Below are 23,783 nucleotides of genomic sequence, written 5' to 3'. Positions count from 1 at the left end.
TCCCCGTGTGCCTGCGTCTCTTCTAAAATTACATACGTTATATAAGATAGGAGATGGAAGGGTACATAAACACACACATAAACCTGCATATATTTAATGCTTTAACATTAAGGGATCGCGCCAATCTCTGATTGGGAGCACTCAGGTTTAAGTGGTTGTAAAAACAGCAGAATCCCTGCTGTGCTCAGCCAATCAGCTTGCCCCTCTCGGTGTTTATATCTCAGCACACTTAAGAGGAACATTAGTGTCATTCCAGCCTCTCTAAGGAGAGTGAAAAGGCTGCAGTGTTTGGGTTTGCAATAGTAAAACTTTTAGAGATGAGATGTTTGTTATATTAGTGTACTTATGTAACGGATACCCATACTAACCCATGTGCTACTGGGCTATAAGGTCGTCTCCTTGTGCATGTCTGGACTGATCCCAGTGCAGTTGCCATTTTAACATCGCTCCCTGAAAGTCCCCTTCGGACCGACTGTATGCACTTTCTGTAACTTACAGATTTCTCCTGAGACAAAAACGATCTAGTTTTCACATGGAGGATCATTATGGGAGCTAGGTCTCCCAGTATGACTCAGAACAAACTGGACTTTTTCAAGTTCAAAGATGATGCATCAGATCAGGAGGTGTGTATGCTAAGGTTTGTAGTATATGAACCTTGAATTAGTTAAATGGGACATTTACTCACACTGCTGGATGCATAATGGCCAACTCTGAGTTCAGTATCTTGCCCAAAGGTACTGTGAGAAGCAGATTGGAGTAGCCATGGATCATACCACCAAAATTCCAATTGGAAAATGACCCGCTCTACCTCCTGAGCCGCCCTACTCCAAATTATCAAGGCATCTCAGGGAAGACGTTAGGCAGAAACTATCTGAACTGTGGTACGTGCGCCTGCCATTATGCTCATGGGCACGCACAACCTCCTTGCGACAAGAATAACGTGATGGTTGCTCAGTTATTGGACTGCAAATAGTTGCAATGATTAACTGGTTGCCCTGAATTTGAGCATGTGAAACATTCAAATTCTAAGTGACCACAATCACAAAATTGAACAAGGGGCCTCACGGGACCGTGTTCTGGCTCTGCAATCAGAGACAGACTAGCAAAGGTCTGCACATTTATAACCACAGACACAGCCATGCCAGTATGTTGCAATCAATCTGAGTCAGTCTGTGGTGTTGACTATAACCCATGTGCAGCACATCTCTTTGCAGTAAGGGACTTGACTTGGTTGTATGCCTGTATAAAAGCAAGGTTGCTGAGTACCTATGTCGTTTTTCAGTTAAATTTCTGTCCTGCAGTAATTATGTCACTATGTGTGGAGGATATTCTGAATTTTTAAATCTATGAAGTTATGCTGGATTCTGAATAAAAGGAGTTAATTTGGATTCCTGCTTTAGGTGAACTTGTTTGTATGTAGAAGGCAACAGATTTGGGAAATTTCCCCAATTCACCACAAACACAATTCCCAGCTCAAACTGATGATCACTAACAGCAAACCAACTGCATCATTTTGCATCTTTTACTGTCATATTGACACCAAAGTCACTTTGAAGACGGCAACTAACTGCAAGTGGTTGCAGTCCTGGTCCCCATGAGTGAAGCAATTATTGTAAACAGTCACAGTAAGTTTGGTTGTGTTGCAGTCTTTAACCACTGTTTTCCCCATGCGTGACTGTAGCATAACATAATCTTCCCGCACCATGTGCACCACTTTCATCCTTTTAATATGCAAATGAAACATAAGCAACAGCACTGAAAGAGATCCAGCGGCGCATTAGGAGACACCCATGAAGGGGAGCTCATTTTAAAATCAGGTTTTTGAGTTGTAAAAGATTTTCATTGCACCTCACACTGATGACTTTAGTGTGATCAGCACTATTCGTTATTTTAACACTTATCTTTACCTTTTTTACACCAGTGTACAATAATGTCCCATCAGCAAACACTTTGTTTACTTCTGACTGATTAAAGTTCATATTCAGCTTCTTTCACTATTTTTAAAAGAATATTATATGAAGCCACAGTCCTTTTCCACAAGCATAAGATAATGAGCATTAAAACTCAAGTATTGTTTAGCTCTGATAACATCTAAACCCCCTCTGAGCTTACACATCCGATTGACACTTCAGCTTCTGTCTTAGCTTAAAAACGGACAGCGCCTTTTATCACTTATGGTTAAAGTGATACTTCCAACGCTTCAGCTTGTGCTTACTCTTTGTGCTATCACGTAAGCTCCTTTCAGCACCGTCTCTTCAGCTGCTATTGTCTGGGTATCCCATATGAATATATAATTTTTTTAAAAACCTGATGAAAATCAAAACTTTAAATGTTTCAGATGCTTCAAGTGCAGTTTTGACACTTGTTTTTCTTTAAGAAATCATTATGTAATCTAGTTTCCTCTCTGAGTGATTAAAATGTGGCAGGCTTTGTGGTGCCAGGACGAACACTCAAATAATTTGCGAAACCTGTCTGAAAAGCTGCCTAAGCACGACTAACAGGTTGTCTTCTCTGTTATTGTGCCGCACGGCGCCAAACACGTTTCTGTTTGGAGGCAGAGTCGACGCTGTGAGTGACAGGGCGGTGCGCAGACATATGAGAGATGAGATATTTGTGTGTGTGAGCTGTTGTTGTCAGACAGATGAGTAATGAGGTGTGTGTGCCTCTTCCGTGTATTTCCTGTAGCAGCCTAGTTTGAGAAATAGCGTGCGTGCACGTGTAGGGGAATGTGTAACCGTGGGATCACAGTTTCGATGTGCTCGCCGGTGCCCCCTGACCCTCGTCATATCCATCACATCAACTGACTGCCGCTGCTTGTGCGCTTTCTCACACATTGTCTTTAAAAAAAACACACAAATGCACCGCTAAATGCTGAAGCTTTGGAAACGTCAACACCAGATGAACACGATAAAGTACGAATGACTGTTCAACTGCACTGCTACACCTCGACATATTAATAATGAGACAAAAATGTGAGAGAGAAAAAGTGAATGAAGAAATATTATCCAAGCATTATAAGAAGGGAGAGTGCAAAAGGTGAGAGGAGCAAGAGAAAAAGCAACAGCTCCTGCAGTTAGCGGGGTAGCATTAAATGTCTCATTTATTAGCTACGAACATAGCAGGAAGTCTGGATCAATTAAAGGGCCGACTGCATGTTTAGCACTGTTCAGCCTTTTGCAAGTTTCATTAGCTCTTCAGATATAAAGGGAAAGGCTAAGAGAGGTGTGTGCTGCATGCGAGTCAAAGAGAGAGAAGTGGAACAACCTTAGCTTTCACCATAGCAGGCAGTGAAATCAATTAAAGGGGCAGGATGCATATTTATCACCTTATCAGGCTGAATTAGACTTTATCTAGCTTTCAATACCTACTTCAAGACAGAAAGGGACAAAAGTGTGTATGTGTGTTGATTTAAGTGTGTGTTGATTTGAGTGAGTGAGTGTGTGGATGAGAGTAAGGGGGTTTCCAGAGGAGTTGGTACAGTGGATGAGGGAGGATGAAGTGATAGCGTATTGATCTAAGGAGTCCATCAGGCCGAGGACTCAATATGCCCAAGAGCTGTGACGGCCTCACAAGCTTTCACACAAACACACACACACGACACTAAGGCTCCCTTTCCTCCTCCACACGTCGCCTACATCATACATAAATTCCACAGGCTGGATCGCAGGTCTTGATCAGATTACTGATTACTGCAGCCGTGAGCAATCATTAATTGCTTTAAGACTAATCCCTGATTCTTACCCTGCAAATCTTTTAACAGCTAAAGAAACACATGAGTGAATAAGCAGGAGTTAAGGTTCACGGTAACGCACTCAAGAGCACAAATAAAAATCTTGAAGCTCCCGGGTGTGAGCAGCTGAAAAAAAAAACGGTTTTCTGATCTTAGTAAGTTCACGTGGATCAGAAAGGGAGAGCACCATTCAATGCTTAACTCAAGTCAATTTGACTTCAATTCAATTTATAAACACGGCAAGTAAAAAAAGGCTAGTGAGAAGTAGAGATGGCACGATACCACTTTTTTATGTCCGATACCGATACCGATATCATAAATTTGGATATCTGCCGATACCGATATGAATCCGATATGGTGTTTTTTAATCAACAAAACTGTTTTTTAAATATCTTGCTGCATTTTGTATAAGTTCATACTCAAGTTTAAAGCAACAACTACACTAAAGCTATTCTGTTATACCTGTATGCAAAAAAAATATTTCATAGTTCAGCAATACTGATCAATCTAATAAACTTAAACCTACACCATCCTCCCTATTCTGGTATTTTAAAGAGTACTTAGCATAAATATTAAGCAACCTAACTAATAGGGTTCCAACTCCCAGCAACAACAAAAATAAATAAATAATAGGGAACCACCCCTCACGCTCCACCTCATGATGCTTAATCGACGTAATCAACCTTAATTTGATGCAGTGTGAAAAAAAAAATGCACAGAAATCAATTATTTTTCAAGAAATATTAAATAGATTCAACATCTTTCTTCAACAAAATTGCAGACTGCACAGATGGTACCTTCCCAAAGGAAAAAGTACTATAGCTTACTAGGGTATGTATGTATGTGTATATATGTGTGTGTGTGTGTGTGTATATGTATATGTATATGTATATATATATATATATATATATATATATATATATATATATATATATATATATATATATATATATATATATATATATATATATATATATATATATATATATATATATATATATATATATATATATATATATATACACACACACACACACACATATACATATACACACACACATATACATATACACACATACATACACCCTAGTAAGTAATACAGTAATGGACTTCTATTCATTTTGCATCAAATTAAAACTTTGGCTGTCAGATAATTATTTATTGAAAGCTAGACATTTTAAATGAGAATAAGAAAGAATAGTATGTCTTTGTGCCCCCTTTTCCCTGTTAATGCCCTATCGACCCCCCTGGCTAAACTTTGCTAGATCCGCCCCTGCACAGTTACCAGCCGTCAGCTGCGAGAAAAAGATCCTGGTGTAGAAAGTAATAATAAATAAATTCTAACAACAGCTTATCAAGCTTAAACGTGCTGCTGTTGTTTATCCGCTGGTTTCCTCTTTCTGGTGCAAAGTGGGCCAAAAGCAAACTAGAGACACGGACTCGCGACAGAAAAGCCGATCAGCTGATCGTTAAGCAGTTTCATGATCGAAGTAGCAGCAAGAAGAGGCAGTCGCTTGTTAAGCTTAACGCAGGAATGCTTTACAAACATTCAGAGATGGACTTACACACTTGCTTTACTTCTCTTGGGATAACTTTGTCGGAGATGAAATGCCGGGTTGCTAGCGAAGCTCCAAATGCTATCCAGACCACCAACAGGTCCTGCATGCCACAGCCGTTCTATCACGTGATGCCTACTGCTCCGACGTGCTAACGTTCTGAGGTGAGTTACGGCGTGTTGCAAGTTTTGTGAGGTGCTTTCGTGATATTTAATGGATCGGATTACATTTTTTATTTTTCTCCGATATCCGATCCAGTAATTTAGTACAGTATCGGACCGATACCGATACTTAATATCGGATCGGTCCATCTCTAGTGAGAAGAAAGAACTTGGTGCATCCTGGGAAGCTGCCAGCAGCATAGGCCTGTTGCAGCGTAACTAAGGGAGGATTCAGGGTCACTTGATCCAGGTGAAAAAAAACTTTAAGACAAATCTTTAAAGTAGAGACTAGAGTAGTGTCTGTCTCCCAAATCCAAACTGGAAACTAGTTACACAGAAGAGAGGCCTGAAAGCTGAAGGCTCTGCCTCTACTCTTAAACATCCTACAAAGTAAGTCAAAAAAATTAAACCAACAGTCTCAAGGCCAAGTGCTTAAAGATGATACAGATGATGATTACTTAAATGTGAGTCATGGGTTATAAAAAACAAAAAAACAAAAGCTGCCTTTTCCAACACCTTTCTCTGGAGCTGGATATCTTTAATAATCAAATTCACTCAATCTCGGTCAAGAAAAGTGGTTTATGTTGGAAATTAATTCAAGAGCTAGAGGTCACATCTCTGTCAGACTGTTCTTAGAGCCACTGATACTGAGTAAAAGTTTATCTTGTAATTGTCATCTTAGTTGAGAGTATTTGACCAATATTGCTAAGCACAAAGTATAGCCAACGGTAATGTGAAAGTTTTGCTGGTATTCTGTCAGATAACAGTTTATTACAGCTCATTCATAAGGGAGCATCACTGTCTGCAGCAGGTCCCATAGCAATCCATTCAAAAGGTCATCTCACTCTGAATCACTCAAATCCATGGTGGCACTGGAAAAACAGGCCAGAAAATCCTCAAAGTCAGGAGCACAACTACTCTTAAGCGTCTTATTTGTACACATAAACAAAAGACAAGTTGGGCAGTTCATGTGGGGACACTGTTTGCAGTCACCCTTTCTCACAATAGCACCAAAGCTCCACATCAGACTCACTATGTTCTCACTATGGAAAATACTGAGGTGAGGGTGCTTCCTGGGAGGAGAATGCACAAAGGGATACATGACATTAGGGGTGGGCGATATAAACGATATACGATAGAAACTATATAAATTTAGCCAACGATAGAGATTTTGACTGTACCGCTCTATCGCGATAGCGCATGTTGATGATGTCAACAAGCTGTGCCTGTTTTGGTCGAAGATGGCCTCACATTTAATATCCATTCTAGAATATTTTGGTATACAAAAGGAGTTCATAGTGCCCTCGTCCTGTGGCTGCAAAGCCCTCAAAGCAAGCTCAAATCATGACTCATCCACCACCGTGCTTTACAGTTGGTATGAAGCATTTGTGCTGATTAGTAGTGTTTGTTTGTTTTTTTTACTTCTGGACAAACGTGGTCTTGCTCATTATACCCAAGCATCTCAAATTCGGTCTCATCTGGACAAAGAACATTGTTTCAGAAGTCATGTGGTTTGGTCTCAGGTTTTTTGTAATGGCTCTGAGCATTGCACCGTCTGACCTTGGTGTGAAATTGCTGTTAGGAGATTGTGGCACTATGTTAACACCCATCTGAATTCTCACAACCAACTAACTACCAAAACTTTTATTTTATAGAGGTGTTCACACTGGCTGATGATCATTTGATTACGTAACCTATTAATTCCTATGGAAGCGGTAAGAGTGTACTTATGTTTTAAGGGAGTACACAGTAAAAACTCATTCTCACAGGACTCCATGCACACTTATATGCTCTGTCAGACCAGACTGTTTTCTTCCTGTATCTGATATTACTGCATACCCAACCAAAAAAAAAAAAAAAAAGACCCTCTCTGTAAGGTTGCAGCTTCTTACAAAAAGGCAAAATGTGACTTCCTGGTAGGAAAAGAGCCTACAGCCATTGCTGTCCATAGAGCCAAGCCACTGGTGTGGCTTTAAATGACAAAGCAACATAAAGAAACACTGTTAAAAAGAGTCACATTTTAAAAACAACATCTTTACAGGCCTTGTTTTTGTCTGGGTTTAAATAAGACTGCAGCAGTCGAAAGCAGGGATTCATCTGTCATGCAGCAAAGAGATGTGGATTTATGTAAACAGTTCTAAGGACACTTTAAATCATCTATAATGAGCCTGTTCATTTTGGTCCAGGCGTGCTGTTTGAAGCACACGAGGCCCGACATTTCTTGGACAGAAAATACGGGCTCTGTCATTGTGTTTACACGATGCCCACTGATGCCTGTGTTCTGCTTAGTCACCGCTGAGTTGAACACAGCAGGAGTAAACAGCAGGGCTCCTTCTCCTCCCTCCCTCTCGCTACCTGAGTTTTCCTGACACACACATACAAGTGTGACCTCACCTCGATCTAGTCCTCCACGCACATTCAATAACCCACGGAGGACAAAAAAGTCGGCCTTAATGGCGGCCCGTTTCGAAAAGAGGCCGAGCGCTTGAAAAGCCGATCCTTTCAAAGTAATGCCTGGGGCAGAAAGCTGGACCACAAGAGGGATATTCAAGAGGTTTCTCCATTTGTCTTCAGTGAGTGAAAGGCAGAGACCAAATATGCAACTGGAAATACAATATGTTCATCTCTCATATTTATTTACTGTTCTCTTGCTTTCACTGAAAAACTAGTTTTACCCTGCAGGAGTTTAATCAATGGAGAGTGAACATTGAATTTCTGATGGAGCTCTTTTATTGCTCCTTTTAGAAAGCAATGAAATGAGGAAGACAAGAATACCTAATATAAATAATCGGAATATCTAACAGCCTATTTTCTCATCACGTTTAGTTGGCCAAAGGTAACGGCACACATCAGTTTCACTGAGAAACAAAAAAAATCTAATTTTGAAGTTATTTCCTGTGTAACTCACCGGTTCAAGAGATCCGTTGCTTTGCTTATCAGGTGGAGGTGTGGCTGTCGTCTCAAGGGGCGGGGCCAATGCAGAGTCGCTGCTGCTCCTCACCAATAGAGGTGTATCTGTGATGAGAGACATGGGCGTTAGAGACAAAGATAATGAGAGGATGCCGTCGGCTCCATCTGTGTTTGTCTTTCGTGTGGTACGCTGTTGAAAAGAATCAATATTATATTAGCTCTCTCAACTCCAAACCCACTGTGGGTGATGAGAAGAGATGAAATCAGAAGAGCAGAGGAGGAAAAGAAAATGGAAACAGAGTTGGCTTTTGTCTTCCTCGCTAAACATTTGGCCTCCATCGTTTCTAGACAGAAAAACTGTGATGGTTAGACAGGCCCCTGAGGCGCTGGCACGACCGAAATGAATAAAAATTCATTTGAAAGCATCTCGTGACACCCAAAGAAGATATTTTGAAAGAAAACAAAGAGAAAATGACTCCTGATTGAGCACGGCTAATGTATATGCGAAGAGAAACGACACGGGAAATGATGAGAAAGACAAAGTGTTTGGAAAACACGACCAGACAAAAAACACTGATCTCTTTTCAAGGGTTCCCATTTATTTTAGAATGACTCATAGACCCTGAGGGTGGACACGCAGCCACCCCAGCAAGATGCCCAAGTCTCACACCCACCCGCAGAGAGCATTTACATATGACCAGCTGTTGCCTCAACACTCCCATGCGCACACTCGCCGCAACCCCTCAGCCCAGAGAAAGGGAGAGGGAAACAACAGTGGGTCTGATTCCACAATAAAACAATTCGAAAGAAACTAATTTGGACTTTTGTGCTGCCTCTTGCGTTTAAAATCCACCCCAAAGGGAGCAGACGGGTATTTGTGGAGGTAAAACCCACGGTGGAGTGTTTCCAAATGCAACTCGACAGAGGAGAAAATAAAGTCAAGGGGAAAATAAAAAGGCAGAGTGTGAAGTAAACAGAAAGAAGGGGGGGAAAAGCTGAGGAGAGAGCCAAGAGATGGTGACAGAGAAAGAGCAGGGTGAAAACCTGGAGAGGGAAGGCAAACAAAATTCTCTCCTTTCATGTAATCAATCTCTCTTTGGAGGGTCAACGACAGGGTCCTGGTCTAACGTGGTCAGAATAGAGAAGGAAAGAAGGAACTGGCAGAGGTCGGGGTGTGTGTGTGTGTGTGTGTGTGTGTGTGTGTGTGTGTGTGTGTGTGTGTGTGTGTGTGTGTAGACAGATGAAAAACGATCACTCCAATTGTCCTAGACACACAAACAAATATTCTTTCAGGCTCAAACACACTCATCCACACGTTCAATAATCTGAGTTTGTGTTCATCTTTATTAATTCATTTTTATTACTTATCCTAAACTATCAGCTATTCTCTGCCGACTCTCTGTCTGACACATTCCTTCTACCTCTGCTAACGCTGAATGTCAAAAAAAGACTCAACGCTGACTCGCTACCACCGACGTGATGGGATTTAAGCAAGACGTTCCGAACGAAAAGTAGGAAAAGCTTCAAAAATGTTGGTTTCTTTTAATTAGCACTCAAGTTTTCCTGTTTTTCCCTCTTACATTCAGTTTCTTTTTTTCCTGCTTTGTTGAGGAAAAAGCAGAATGTATGTGGTCCAATTTCAAAAAGCAGACTTTGTGTAGAAATGTTTAAACTACACAGGAAACCGAATGATTTGCGATAATGAAATGTGCTTTGATTTAACAGAGAAACATCCAGAGGAAAAAAAAAAACGCTATCTCTCGGAGCTCGCATCAAACGGCATCAACGCTTCTCTTTATTTGTCTGTTTCTTGCTATTTGTTAATTTTGTGTGCGTCTAAACTGGGTCACGCTATCTGCACAAACTTCTCATCATTTAAGAAAAAAAAAAAACAACTCCTTTAGTGAAAGTGTATTCAAACTGAACACAAAGTGAATTTTAGAAACAGCAACTCTCTGCAAACGTGCAACTCTGTGCATCTCAGACATAAATCTGTCTGATGGAGGTAATGAGGGGAAGAAATGTCAATAGTGCAGGTTGAGAAGTTTCAACAGGAACCAAAAATCAGCACCAGCTTTGTGAAGATAAGAAAACATGGAGAGGGGTCAGGAGGAATAAATCAGAAATGAATGGAAGTTCCTTGTAAACTTAAGAGGTGGAGGTTGAGCTGTAAAGACACAGAGACAAGTATGACGCACACAGCACTAATGCAATGGCTGCTACAGTTACATTCACTGCGTGGGATGAATATACAATGACCTCAAAAGCAGTTCAGTGGCCTAGAAACTGGTCAACGATACCCTGACAACCACAAGTCTCTGACCAGTTGGCAAATGGTTTCTGGAAGTCACTCACGGTTGGTGGCAAAGATGCATATGATGGTGCAGGGAAAATCTGTTTAGTAAGTAGTTGGCAAGTGTTTGCAAACAAGTTGGCATCTTCCATGCAAACTGCAGGCAACTGCAGCAATCTGTTCGCAACCAAACCAATCACAATTAGGTTTTCAGCCTTGCACTATCTTTGCAATTTATTTCACATTGCAAAAGCCAGAAATCTCAAGCAACCACTTGCCAACACGTTGAAGAATCAACAATTTTCCCTTCCTCCGACTGATCCACTGATCCATCTCTAGGCCTGTATGACTGAGACCTACGGTTCTTAACATCAAAAAGCAACAAGTTTGCCAAGTCAGTTTAGACTTATAAAAGGGACAAACGAATATAGTACTACATTGCTTTTAGGAAAGTGAATACAACATGAAAGTGCCATGTTTTCACTGACATATGAGCTAATTTAACTCGCAGACAGAGACCCCACTTATAACTGATACAGCCTCAAAAATTGAGTTTCAGTTCCACCTTTGGGGTATTTTGGTCTAAATTAGATGCAAATAAATTCGATGAACAACTAAAGCATTTTTATTTATCTTGCTCCATTTGTATGCATTATCTTACTAATATAAATTCTAAAAACGTATACAGCTATATTTATTTGCTACATTTTATACGAGCATTGATTAGTGCATCCCTGTTCCTTCCATTTAACCACAGAAGGCATGTTTACTGTTTAAACATTTCCAGATCAGCATATGCATTTGTAAAGGTCTCCAAGCTCAGAGGGGCCATTTATCGAATGCAGTAAAAACCTGTCATTAGATTTATGGAAAGTGAATGCAGGTAATGACTCACATGTAGTCCTACTGAATGATGAACTGCAAAACGCTGGAACAAACTGCACAGACAGACAGGTTCTTTAAGTGCCAAAATACATGACATCATGTTCATAACAGACAGATCCTGAGATTAGACACACTGAGTGATTAACCCATTTTCCAAATGGCTATAATTGATTTTCTAAAATGAGCTTGAGAAGTAAGGTGCATCATTGTGAAACCTCAGTCAAGAGCCTCCCCCTCCCACACACATACTTTGCTTCAATGTCAATGATGCGACTTTGTAAAGTGACCAAGGCTGCTCCATGGTCACAGTCAGGCTCCACTGCCCAGTGGTCAGCCCCATAAATCCTCCTCCGTTTATCTATTGGAGTCAAATCTGCCTCTATCAATCCTCCAAGCACTTAGAGTCCCAGAGCTTGGCACAGCAATGTGAAGGAACCTAAGGCTCATTAGCATTGAACTCTGACCTGCAGTGACCCCTGGACGGTCAAGCGGTGTCACTAAGGGGCGGGAATATTGATGAGAGTGACAGTTGTGACTCTCTCGGGTCAGTCACTATTTGAACGGTCATAAACAAGACTCTCTCAGAGGAGTTGTTAATCAAAGCTGGCTGTTCTGCTAATAGGGTCTTTAATATTGAGCTAGTACACTGAAAAATACCCAACTTAGCAGCAGCAATGACCACATTCAACTTCCACTAACTGAACAGGCACATCTGGAGCTCCTATTGCCAATTGCAGTCTGCATGTAAACAAACCAGTGTTGAACAATCCCTGCTTTAAACAAAATATTGGCCATGCATTAAGAACATTCATTAGTTAACTTGAAGCTTATATCTAGAAACATGTTATAAAATGTATGTTACATAAGAAGATTCGCCAATCCCTAGGCCCAACTTTGATCTGACAGGCTTGTAATACATTAGTGGAAACCCTGAAATCAGAATCACATCTAAACTGAGTCATTAGAATAATTTAGGTTACACAAATTGAGGAATAATTTATTAAGATACATATTAACGAGTCAAAAGGTAGGAGCTGACCAAACTGTTTGAGGACTTTGATTAAATCTTTAATGATTATAGTGCATGTATGCATATATGTCTGTATATATCCCATCTCCTCCTTAGCGGCTGGGTTTTGTATGAACATCGTCACATATACAGTGATTATTAACATCTATGATGAGCATTTATTAACATCTATGTGCTTTTAAAATAAAGATTCTATAGCCAAATTATTTTGATTTGGCACATAACTTAACGGTCACCAACATTTGTGTAAATTACAGACTTTTCTTTGAGTCACCACTAAATACAGAGTGAAGAACTGGAAATGAAGTCCTTAAGGTCGACATGACGCATCAAATGTATAGAAGGTAATTTACACCAGAATTTACACCAGAATTTACACCGTGCTCTATAAAACTGTCATAGATTTGAAAACTGTCGGTGAAAATGGATTTAATAAATAAGTGTTTGAAGTTAAAGGTTTGAGAGCATGTGTAGTGCCCTCTTGTGCCAGTAAAGAATGCAATGTCACTGGGTTGGTTGTTGCTAGCAGACTCACATTAGCTTATGTTAGCTAACTCGTGACAGAACTAGCTCAGGGGAAAATAAAGAAAACTAAAAAAAAACAGTCTAAGGGGATCACTTTTGTACCAATCCTGGCTCCAACACTGAATTTTATGTTAACAAGTATATACAGTTCACTTTCACTCTGTTTCTTAATCAGTAAGCAGTTCTTTATTGTTAGCTAGCTGCACTGAAGCAGGAAAAGCTTTTTAAGCTATTAGCGTTATAGCTAATAGTTGGCATCTGGTAACTGTAGGTTTACAGACCACTTTATATTGTATTTCAGACTAAACAGGTTTCTATATAGCTTGCAAAGAATACAAATAAATCTAAAAATGTATACATAATTGCTACATGTCCATGTCGCTCCATTTTTAGGTGTTTGGAAAAAACCAGTTTTTGCCATCTGACGATATACAGCAGTAGAAGACATAAGTATAACAAGATAAATTAACCATAGATCTCCGTTTGTGCCATACATGAGTGAAGCAAAAGCACCCCAGGCCTGGCATATGCTATAAAAATAATATTTAAACAAACTGAGGAGGCTTTGGAAACAGACTAAAAATACGTCTAAATACAGCAGCCTGACATATGGTGCCCTCAGGACAGGAAGTGAGTATCATTCTTGCCCTTTTGGCAAAGTGAACAGAATTTTTTATGTATTTTAAGAACACACACATTTTCTGAATTTAGTATGGAGTCTATTTCGAGAAGCCAGGTGGCAGAACTAAAAACATAGAACGTTTTATTTTAGCTTCGCTAATTCGACAGGACCGTGCACCCACAACCACAAGGTAACCTCCAACTTCAAAACAGATCCCACCCATGAAACTCATCTCAGCTCCCACTTCAAGGCCAGAAAACGGTAGCGCGCTGAAACGCACCCAACTTATGTTCTTCCCTTTATCTTTCCATTGAGGTTTGTGTAACTGGAGAGAGCTGAAGAGAAACTTGTAAACTCTGCCAGCTCTGTGTTTATCTGCCTCAGACTCTCCATCTGCAGCTCTGTGCCTAACTAGGCTGCTTATGCAATTCTGGGAACACAGAGGTTTATTTTAAGAATTTCCTCTTGTTTTCAGTTCTAAAAGTTCTGCAATGCTGCTAGTTCACTTCCAGGGCAAGATGAAAACAAGGATGCATCATGTTTCTGACTGACTGTGTTTATGACTGTGTGCCTTTGTTTGCCGTTGTGTTTGTATGTGGAAGCATGCGTCTGCTATACGGACATTTATTATTATGGACAGCGCCTTGATCGTGTGCACATTTATATCCGTGAGTGTGTGTGTTTTCATGCCACAGGCCTGTGTGGTCTTGTTTTGCTGGCAATCGATAGAGCAGCCCAGCTCAGGCTGCTCATGGGATGATGCGATAAGGACTCTTTTCCTAGAAGTGTGTGCGCGTGTGTGTCAGTGTAGCAGCAGATCAATGCGGGTCTAATCACCCCACTGGGGTAGCGTGAAGTCCAATCACCCTGTTCAAACAACTGGCCCAACCTGACACACAAACACTTTGATGCCTGACTGATTACTGAATTACTTCTTGTTCTGTCCACCAGCATTCAGCGCGATTACACGCTTTCTTATAATCAGATTATTGTGAATAATAAGATTTAAGTAACTCTGTGATTAAAGCATTCACATGGTTTGGGGTAACTTAATTTTCCTACTAACTCTCGTTTCAATGACTTGTTGGTAAATGCTTTAGGATGTGTTGTAGCCTGCATGATACATGTTATTATCCCACAGCTGTGAGGCTCTCTACATCAGTTAACTATGAACATTCTTGGATAATAGAAAGATGAAAGGTCGGTACATGAGACAGGAACACCGCTATCAGCTAATGTTCTCACTTGTAGTTTGACTAAGATAATCGAGTTAAAGTGTTTACACACAGTGAGGTCTCGAAGCCTTTAGACAAAAACAACCACAGTGGATTTAAATCAAACGAGTGAAGTGAAAAGCACAATGTTCAGCTTTAACTCAAGGGGTTTAATAAAAGTATTGCATTACTTGTTTAGGAATTAAAGCCATTTACAGCCATCAGGGAGGGTCTGAGGAGAGGGCATGAACGGCAGGACCAGCTCAATGTTCCCAAGCCAGAGAAAAATGGAGAGCAAAACAAATTCTCAAAGCGCATTTGCACTGTCGAGGTGGAGGGCCTTTCCCCTCCAGAAGTAGACATTAGCACGATGGAAGACCATAGCTGCTGGCTCCGGTGCTGCTAATGTCTGAACCCACTGCTCTCTCTCCTTCTCTGTCTCGCCATCAAGGGACCATCCTGCCATCTGTAACCACTGCTGAACCATATGAAGCTCTTCTACGATTCTACGCTTGATTTATTTTACCAAAATAAAAAATAAAAAAAGAGGGTAAAGGCTTAGAAAAAGCCTAGCATAGACTCATTGAATGATCAGTTTCAATCACTGAGACTGAATGCCAATTACCCAAATCACACCCAACAACTGGGGGAAGTCAGCCACCCACCTCTCATTTCAGGGTATTAACATTATTTCTCATATGAATTTTATAGCCTGTGTCAATTCACTCTGTTTACTTTGCACTGATCAGGATGTCAGACCGAACCATCTTGAATCAATGCAATACAATTTTTATACTATAATATATTAATATATTAGCCATTAGAAATGACAGCACCAAAATATTGGCAAATAGCTAATATCAACCAATATATCAGCCCCATCAATCTGTCAGGCTCCAATTAGAATAGCAAATACTTATTTCATAAAGTAGAATAGAATAGAACAGAATAGCCTTTTATTGCCATTGTGCATTTGAAAAGTGGTTTTCATGGGCTTTGTAAGTCCTATTTTTTCTATTATTTTATATAAGAAGAAAAGATTTTCTGCCATCACTGTTCCTCTATTTTTATGAGATTACTGTAGACCAATGCTCGCTTTCCTATTCCTATATTTCTTTATCTTTTGATAAATCTGTAGCATTAAAAACCACCCTGAATCTTTGCTTGCACTTTAAGCACTGATGCACAATCAATTAACAACATTACTTTTGACACTTCATTTGCTATTCTTCATATTGATTCCTGCAGTATGTCTATGATATCTCTGTGTTCTGGTTTAAATAAGAGAAATGGGTCAATCGATTCCTAGGGCTAATTTTAACAACCTGCGCAAGCATGTATTTCATAGGCTGCATAACCTGAGCCTATGCGATCCTGTGAATTAAACCTCTCTCTATCAGGTCTGACTGTTTACAACCCATCGCTTTGTCCTTGTCTCCAGACATGATGTTACTCCAGAGCAAGATATGATGTAACACCCGGTTAACAACCAAACTCGTTACAGCAAGAAGGACAGCAAACACACACAGACACACTCCCGTAAGACTTTCCCGGCAGTAGATATATGGGCGCTTTGGGTGCGATTGGTTGGTTAACTTGCATGCAGATTCTTTTGTGTCATTGTGTGCGCGCGTGCATGTCCGGATGACAAAAGTGTCCTTTATTGCGTCTGGCTCCCTATGAGGGGCGTCACAGGGTCACATCATAACTAAGTTAGTCAAGGTTCAGCAGGGCTGGAGAGCAGGTTGCGGGGTGGGAGCAGGAAGAGGTCCCACTGGGTTAAAGACAGGGTGGAATAGGCATATCGGGTTTGGAGAGGGGGGGTTGGCTGGAATTAGTCCATTCATGCTTGGCTGGACCCTGGGCATGCTAACAGGCTACAGTGCTAATCTAGTTAGAGCTGGAAGCCATGCAGACACAGGGAAAGCGGGGTTGGATGGGAGGGTGAGAGAAAAGATTTCCTGGGGGTGAGGGGGGTCAAGGTCTAGGGCCTCGGCTGTGGAGCTAGATGGCAGGTGGTTGAAGCTGAATAGCAGAAAAGGGAAAAAATGAGTGGGTCGAGAGGCGAGAAGGCAGATGATGGGGCATGGGTGAAAGTGGGCACACAGAGAGGGCTAGCAAAGGCCAGTTGTATGCGTGGGGGTATCACACTGTTCCTCTACGGTTAACAGATGGAGGGAGGAGAATGAAAGGGGTTGCAGGGTGACCCAGTGATTAGACAGACCCTTATTAAATCACATCAAGGCTCTTTTATCTTGCTTTTCATCTTTCACTTGGTCACTTGGCACTCAAAAATTAATCAATCCAAGGCCCAGGAATGGAAAAGAATGAGGGAAAGATTCTGCTCCGATTATTTACAGTAAAATGTATCTATAGCCGGAGCAGCCTACAGCCCAGACAGAGCAGATATTTCACCAGAGGCTCCCTCAGGCTTCTGACTGAATACTCTTCTTATGCCGTTTCCCCTCTGTAGACCCAGTAACTTCTATACTTTATTTTCTTACTGCAAGGACGTTTACTTTTTATATCAGCTCCACTTCACAAACATAGTAATCTGTCATCCTCCATATTAAACTGATGAGTGCATCAGATTGACTGTGGAATGAGCGGCACCAAACAGCATCAATCCCCCTTGATCGAGTCACCGAGCTTCTAACAGCCTTGGTAAGACTCATTTTTCATAGCCATTCCCACCGTCTGATTTCCTACAGAAGGAGTACATAACAAGACCAGGACAGATCAGAGGAAAAGTCCTACAAGTGACTCAAGGCCACAGGAATTTAAACTTCTCTGCTCGCACACAGAGCTAAACCAGTCTGTCTAAAAACTAAAGCTAAACCAAAAACAGAGACTAATAAATATAAAAGAAGCTGTGCAGCAGGTTGGCATGTATATTTGCAATGCATATTTAAAATTCTCTAGTAGCTTCATTCACACTATGGTAACCACACATCCTCCTACTCGCACCATTCTGATTATTTGAATATTTTAAAAATTAAATCAGCTGTCAACTTTGATCAGCTTTTCTCATTTTTAACATGTATTTGTCATCACTTACTTATATATACAAGGCATGGTGAAGCAGCTTGTATCAAACAACATACATGCTAAACAGTGTTGTTATTAAAAGTATAAAAGACAGACTGGATATAAATATAATACTGAAGTTGTGCACTGGTATGTAGACTACTGTCTTAATGTTTTACCTCTTTAAACCAAATGTGACCACCTTTGATCACATGGGTACAGCTGGAGAAGTCTCATCTAATCCTAGCACTGCCGAGTTAGCTTGATCAGCATGGTGGATCCATAATTAAATATGATATTAAACAGGACTAAATATGAATGATGGAAAAAAACAGGCTCAACACAAAGTGTAATCTAAATATACATTTGGATTGTCTTGTTCACTGTTTAGTTGCACTAAGACAAAGTTAAAACTACTTGTCACTAAGAAAGCCCCTGAAGGTTCTTATCCAGATCAGATAATATGCTGTTATTATGTTGCCTAGCCTATTGCTAGGCAGTTGCTAAGATGAGTTGTTTTTAGCATTTATGTACTTAAGACACCATATAACAGCATCATATAATTTTTATTTCACAACAATAACATCTCATTTATATACCCAAAACTTCTGTTATGCATGCACTAGTTGATAAAGTTTAATCAGGTAAGTAACCAACCTTGTGTAGATGTCACAAAGGGAAAACTAAACCTAGGTAAGCTAAGGTAAGCTAAACCTATTTGTAATGAATCTGAAGGGATGGACTCGCTTTTAGAGCCTGCCTCAAGTGGCCAGTAGAGGAACTGCAAGCTTTGACATCTTGTGGATTGACTTAATTTTGACTTTACCTTCACATCTTCTTTGTCAGTTGGTATCATTGCCATAGCTTGGCTAACTTATAGCAGCAACAGGTTCACTTGGTCAGAATACAAAACTAAATAATGTGAGATGTGGATTTTTTCCCCCAAAGCACTTCACTTGTTTTAGAAGCAGAATAATATCCAAAATCAACAGGGGACGATAGGAAAATGATATAACATTTATCAGTCAAGTACCTTAACAGACCTCCCAATCCCAAAGTGTAATTTCAGTGTCAAAAACAACAGGGCTGATGTGTAAATGGGCATTTTCCAATTGTGTTTTTTTAAAATTAAAATGCAACTCAATCCTCAGCAGTTGTTTTTTGTTTTTCTAAATTAATGCTGCATTGCTGCCTCGGTGGCTCTCAGTTGGTTCTCGTTCTTACACTTTGCTCAGACTAAGTAAAGAACGCTAAGTGAGGACGCCAGGAGAGCAGGTTGCGTCAACGCTGCATCTGTTTTCACACGCCATCAAGTTACAGGCAAAAAGTTTCTGTGTTCGGCTTGCATCTGTTCCAGAAATGCACTTTCTGATTCTCTCGCCCTCTCTCACACACACATGCAGTCACACACCTACACACACATACACAGCTGTATCACCATGATACCCCTTCTCACATGCACAAAAAAATGTGTTGATTGAGTATAGCCTCGGTTGTTCAGGTGTTTAAGAGATTTTTGCAGACTCTTCTCTTACATCTGTGTCAGGAAAAGTGTATTTTCACGAGTTGAGGCTCAACTTGCATAATTAACACGTGCACACGAAAAAGTTACACAGCAGGTAGGGACGTACTGGCTTTGAGGACGGCCTCGTTGACTTCGATCTCTCCTCCGTCTTCATCCTGGTACTGCAGGTGGGGGTAGTAGGTGAAGGGCTCTGGACTCGGGGCAGCACTGGACGAGCTGTTAGACATGCTCTCTCGGGGGCTCTCCGTCCTCACATGCTGGGGTTTGTTAAACACTGCCACCAGCTGGAAGACAAACAAAAAAGTTAAAACTGCATCCTAAATGTTCGAAAATATTAAACATGATATGTACACAAATCTGAAACAAACAAGCTTTTCTTGAGACAAGCGTGACAGGATAAACAATATGAGTCCTGGCATATGAACAAGCTGGAAACACACAGCCAGGTTATATAGCATCTCCACTGTGCCGTGATCACAGGAAGGCTTTTATGTGATTTATCTTGCCGGGAGTGGGGATGCAACCTGCTTCGTTCTGCCAAGTATGCAGATGCGTGTGTGACTGTGTGTGTGTGTCTGAGGAAAGCAAACAGAGCTGGATTCACAGCTCATTCACTCTCGAACCCCTTACAGTGCATAACACACCGGCTGGTGCCTCCGCAGCGACACGATGACTTCTGTATTTCGTGAACAAAGGAGAAAAACTCTGACGGCCATTTCGTCCAGTTCGGGGGACGTGACACACGGCGAGGCCCGGGGCGAGGTGTGCACGTATGAAATTAGCGCTCAAATGAGATCTGACGTGAGAATGAGAAGCTGTCAAACACAATGACACGGCTGACACAATGAGACGACGGGAAGAGACGGGGGCGGCCAAATGAACAGGGGATGGAGGGCAGGAGAATGACAAACAATCCTAATTGAGACAGGGACATGATGGCAGATAGGGGAGCGAGCGCGTGTTTGTGTGTGCCCGCTGCGATCTGTGCTATTGCACGGATTGGTTTGATAAATGGGCGCGTGGTGGCGTGACGCTCTCATTAGATGGCGGCGGCGAAGGGAAATGACCACTTAATGAAAAGCAATAACCGCGATGGAACGAGGGAAGGAAATAAAACAACAGACGAGTTTAGGGTGTCAATTAACAACAACAACAATAACCAAACAGACCGTGTGTGTGTGTGTGTGTGTGTGTGTGTGTGTGTGTGTGTGTGTGTGTGTGTGTGTGTGTAAACAATGCGCACGGAGTAGGCGGAGAGATATGCATCATCCATCACACTGTGACGCCGCCTCTCACCTCAACCTCCCGTGATTCAATATCCTCATGACACCTGGCCAACGCCATGCAAAGGAGATTCGTCAACTGTATTCATGCGCGCATACGTATGAGCGTTGGCGTGAGCTGCGAGATGAGGGATTGAGCGGCTGGCAGATGCAAAGAAGGGAAAAGAAAAGACAGATCGCCAGGAAAGCAATCTGATTGCGCTGGCTGATGGATGCTTCGCGAGCTCCTTCTCTCTTCTTTATCTTCCTTCCTCTTTCTCTGCTTATCTCCAACTCTCCCGAGCCTCCGTCTCTTTCTCCAAACTCGTTGACAGCATCAATCAAAGAAGAAGTCTCCGAGCATAACGTGACGCACACACACACACACACACACACACACACACACACACACAGTGATGATGAGCTCCCCTCGAGAACGATTTATTTGTTTTGAAGAACAACTTCTTTTAATGTATGGAGGGATGATGATGATTTGCTTTTCAGGAGTTAATTTTTTATGGCTGACACAGGCAGGGGAGTGATGCTGATGAAGGCCGCCCCGCTGCTTCCGCTCATCACTCAATCAAACACAAAGTATCAACAAAATGAAGTACTGTTTTTCAGTCTCAGCGATGACTTTCCATTGATCACGAGATGCTCGGCGCTAAGCCGTAACCTTTAACTTGACCCAATCCAATCAAGTAGCATCTGCTCAAGATGCCTTTGCATTGCATGCAGGAAAAATCCTATTAAGTTAAGAAAAAACTTCTTACATATAAAAAGAAAAAGTTTTCCTAAACAAACTGGTTCTATGTATAAAAAAATGTAATTAACAGCTAATTAGAACAAGTCCATAAAGGGTGCCGTATCCCAACATGGTGCCATTATAGGTGATGGTTGTTGGGTGCTGACGAAGGTGAAAGTCAAGTCATTTGCTGACAAGCTACAGTTTGAATTCAGAGCAGAACAGACCACCCCAAGAAGACCTAAAAACACTTTAGGGATACACAATAAAGAGCCAGTTACACCAAGCCTGTTCTGGTTACCCTGGAACAGCAGCATTTCCTACCACCTAAGTAAAATTAAGATAAATGTACCTTTGCTTGATGTGTTTAAAGATATAGTGCACCTCAGTAGACCTAAATGCTAACAGTAGCATGCTAACAAGTTCACATTACGAATACAAACATGCTGATTACAATCCAAGTACACAGTGAGCAGAGACCAGGAAATCTCAGTGGGGTTCTGCTATTTGTAGGGATGTGCTGATACCAGAAATTTAGCAGTCGAGGATCAAAAGAATTACACGTTCTTGATACCAAGGTCAACATGAAATCAAAATCATCATCCATTGTAATGAAAGATCCATTATTAAGAACCTTCTAAACGTTTAATAAAAATGTCATTTTGGCAAATAAAAGCAGCAACAGGGCAGAAACTGAAATATTTTCCCAACTGGTTGGATCTGCCGTAGGTTCCTGCCTGTTAAAAGGGAGTTTTTCCTTCCCACTGTTGCCACTGCACTTGTTCAGCGGGACTGTCATATGATTGTTGTGGATTTCTTTATTTTCTCTGTGTCATTGTAGGGTAAAACCCTACAATATAAAGCACCTTGGAACTAGTTGAATAAAACTGAATTGAATATTAGGATGGCTGCTGAGTAGCCTACTACAGGGTATAATGTTAGTTACGGGACTTTAGCTTAAGCATTTCTATAACAGAAAACATTTTAGCTAAAGTAATAAAACTGATTTCAGACCAGCTGTCCCAAACAAGATGGTCATGGAAATTTTAGGGTAACATCAGAAGGATAATTCATTCAGATCTGGATGCTAGCCTTTTAGGTGCTTCACTAAATTGGAAGTTTTTCCTTCCCTTTGTGTGAAAAGTACAGTAGCGCTTATAGCCATTTGTAGGTGTTGCCCCTGTCAGCTCTGGAACAACTGCAGTCTCATCACATAAGTTTCCTACAGTATGTACCTACAGCACTAAATGGAAAAAAAAAAGGAAAAAAGAAACAAGTAACATCTCATTTTTAGAATTTTGGCATTAAAAGTGTCAATTCTTCTGACATCCCTGTAACAAAGTAGCCATCAGCAACACAAAAGTGCGCCAACTAAAACCACATTATCACCAAATGAAGTGAATATCAGCGTAAGATGGGGTGGCAAATGTTTAAGAGGGTTACATACGCCACAAAGTCTGGATCATCCAATAGCAACAACTGTCCCCTATTACACAACGAGTGACAAATAAAACCATTTCTATTTAAAGGTGGTTTATAGATTTTAACATTTTTGGACAGACAATGTTTCTAGATAAGAAACTAGGGAGTTAAAAAGCATTCATAAATCATACTAGTATCATGTGTTAAACAGTTTACAAACACTTTATTGTAACGTGTCAAATTCCAGTCATGAGTCATCTTCTTCGGACAACGAATGTGTTTCAAATGGATCATCGGAGATATTTCAGTCTTTGCCCAGTTTCACAGAAACTGGTTAAATCGGTGGATTATCTGTTATTAATGGAACAACAATGTGTTTCTAAGAGAGCAAACTGCTGATGCATTTTTAAAACATGTTCAGAAACTAAATGCATTTACCACCACTGCATTTGGACAGCTGTGAACATCTGTGGCACAAAACCTGATTTCAGCACAGTGGGATTTGTGTGTGTGGGGTTTTTTTGTTTGGGTAATCCAGGCCTTAAACGGTGTAGAATAGAAAAGATGAATATTGTTGGATGCTACTTAAATAAACCTGGGAAAAGCTCAGTTTTCCAAAGCACAGCAATTTGAAATTCAGTCCTTCAATTACAATACCAACATCTTCCCCTTGGAGGCCTCTCTGCCCCAGGATGAAGAACAACACCTTGTATGGTTCAGAGAGCGTTTACTTAACATCAGTTTCTCTCGGTCCTTCCTGACTGTCATTAATATTCTAGGAAACAAATTGCCTTATTTTTCCTGCTGCGTCCGTGGGGGGATATTGATATGGACCTGGGGAGGCTGCATGTCAACTACTGCTGAATAATGTGACCC

The 23,783-nt window shown here is 40.9% G+C and overlaps 1 protein-coding gene across 2 annotated transcripts in view; it reads right to left on the bottom strand.

Annotated features, from left to right (window-relative positions):
• Positions 1-23,783, bottom strand: part of pard3ba (par-3 family cell polarity regulator beta a) — a 206,833-nt gene that overhangs the window by 150,775 nt on the left and 32,275 nt on the right. For both annotated transcript variants that reach the window (XM_026157796.2, XM_026157797.2), the window contains exons 3-4: positions 19,585-19,762; positions 8,356-8,462 (exon numbers count right to left, since the gene is read on the bottom strand). In XM_026157796.2, coding sequence (XP_026013581.2) covers positions 8,356-8,462; positions 19,585-19,762 — 285 coding nt within the window. The remainder of the gene's footprint in view (positions 1-8,355; positions 8,463-19,584; positions 19,763-23,783) is intronic.

Source organism: Astatotilapia calliptera, chromosome 23 (genome assembly GCF_964374335.1).
Source record: "Astatotilapia calliptera chromosome 23, fAstCal68.1, whole genome shotgun sequence".
In the NCBI taxonomy this organism is placed as follows: Eukaryota; Metazoa; Chordata; class Actinopteri; order Cichliformes; family Cichlidae; genus Astatotilapia; species Astatotilapia calliptera.
The sequence above is the reverse complement of the archived record's forward strand: the minus strand, read 5'-3'. Positions and strand labels throughout refer to the sequence as shown.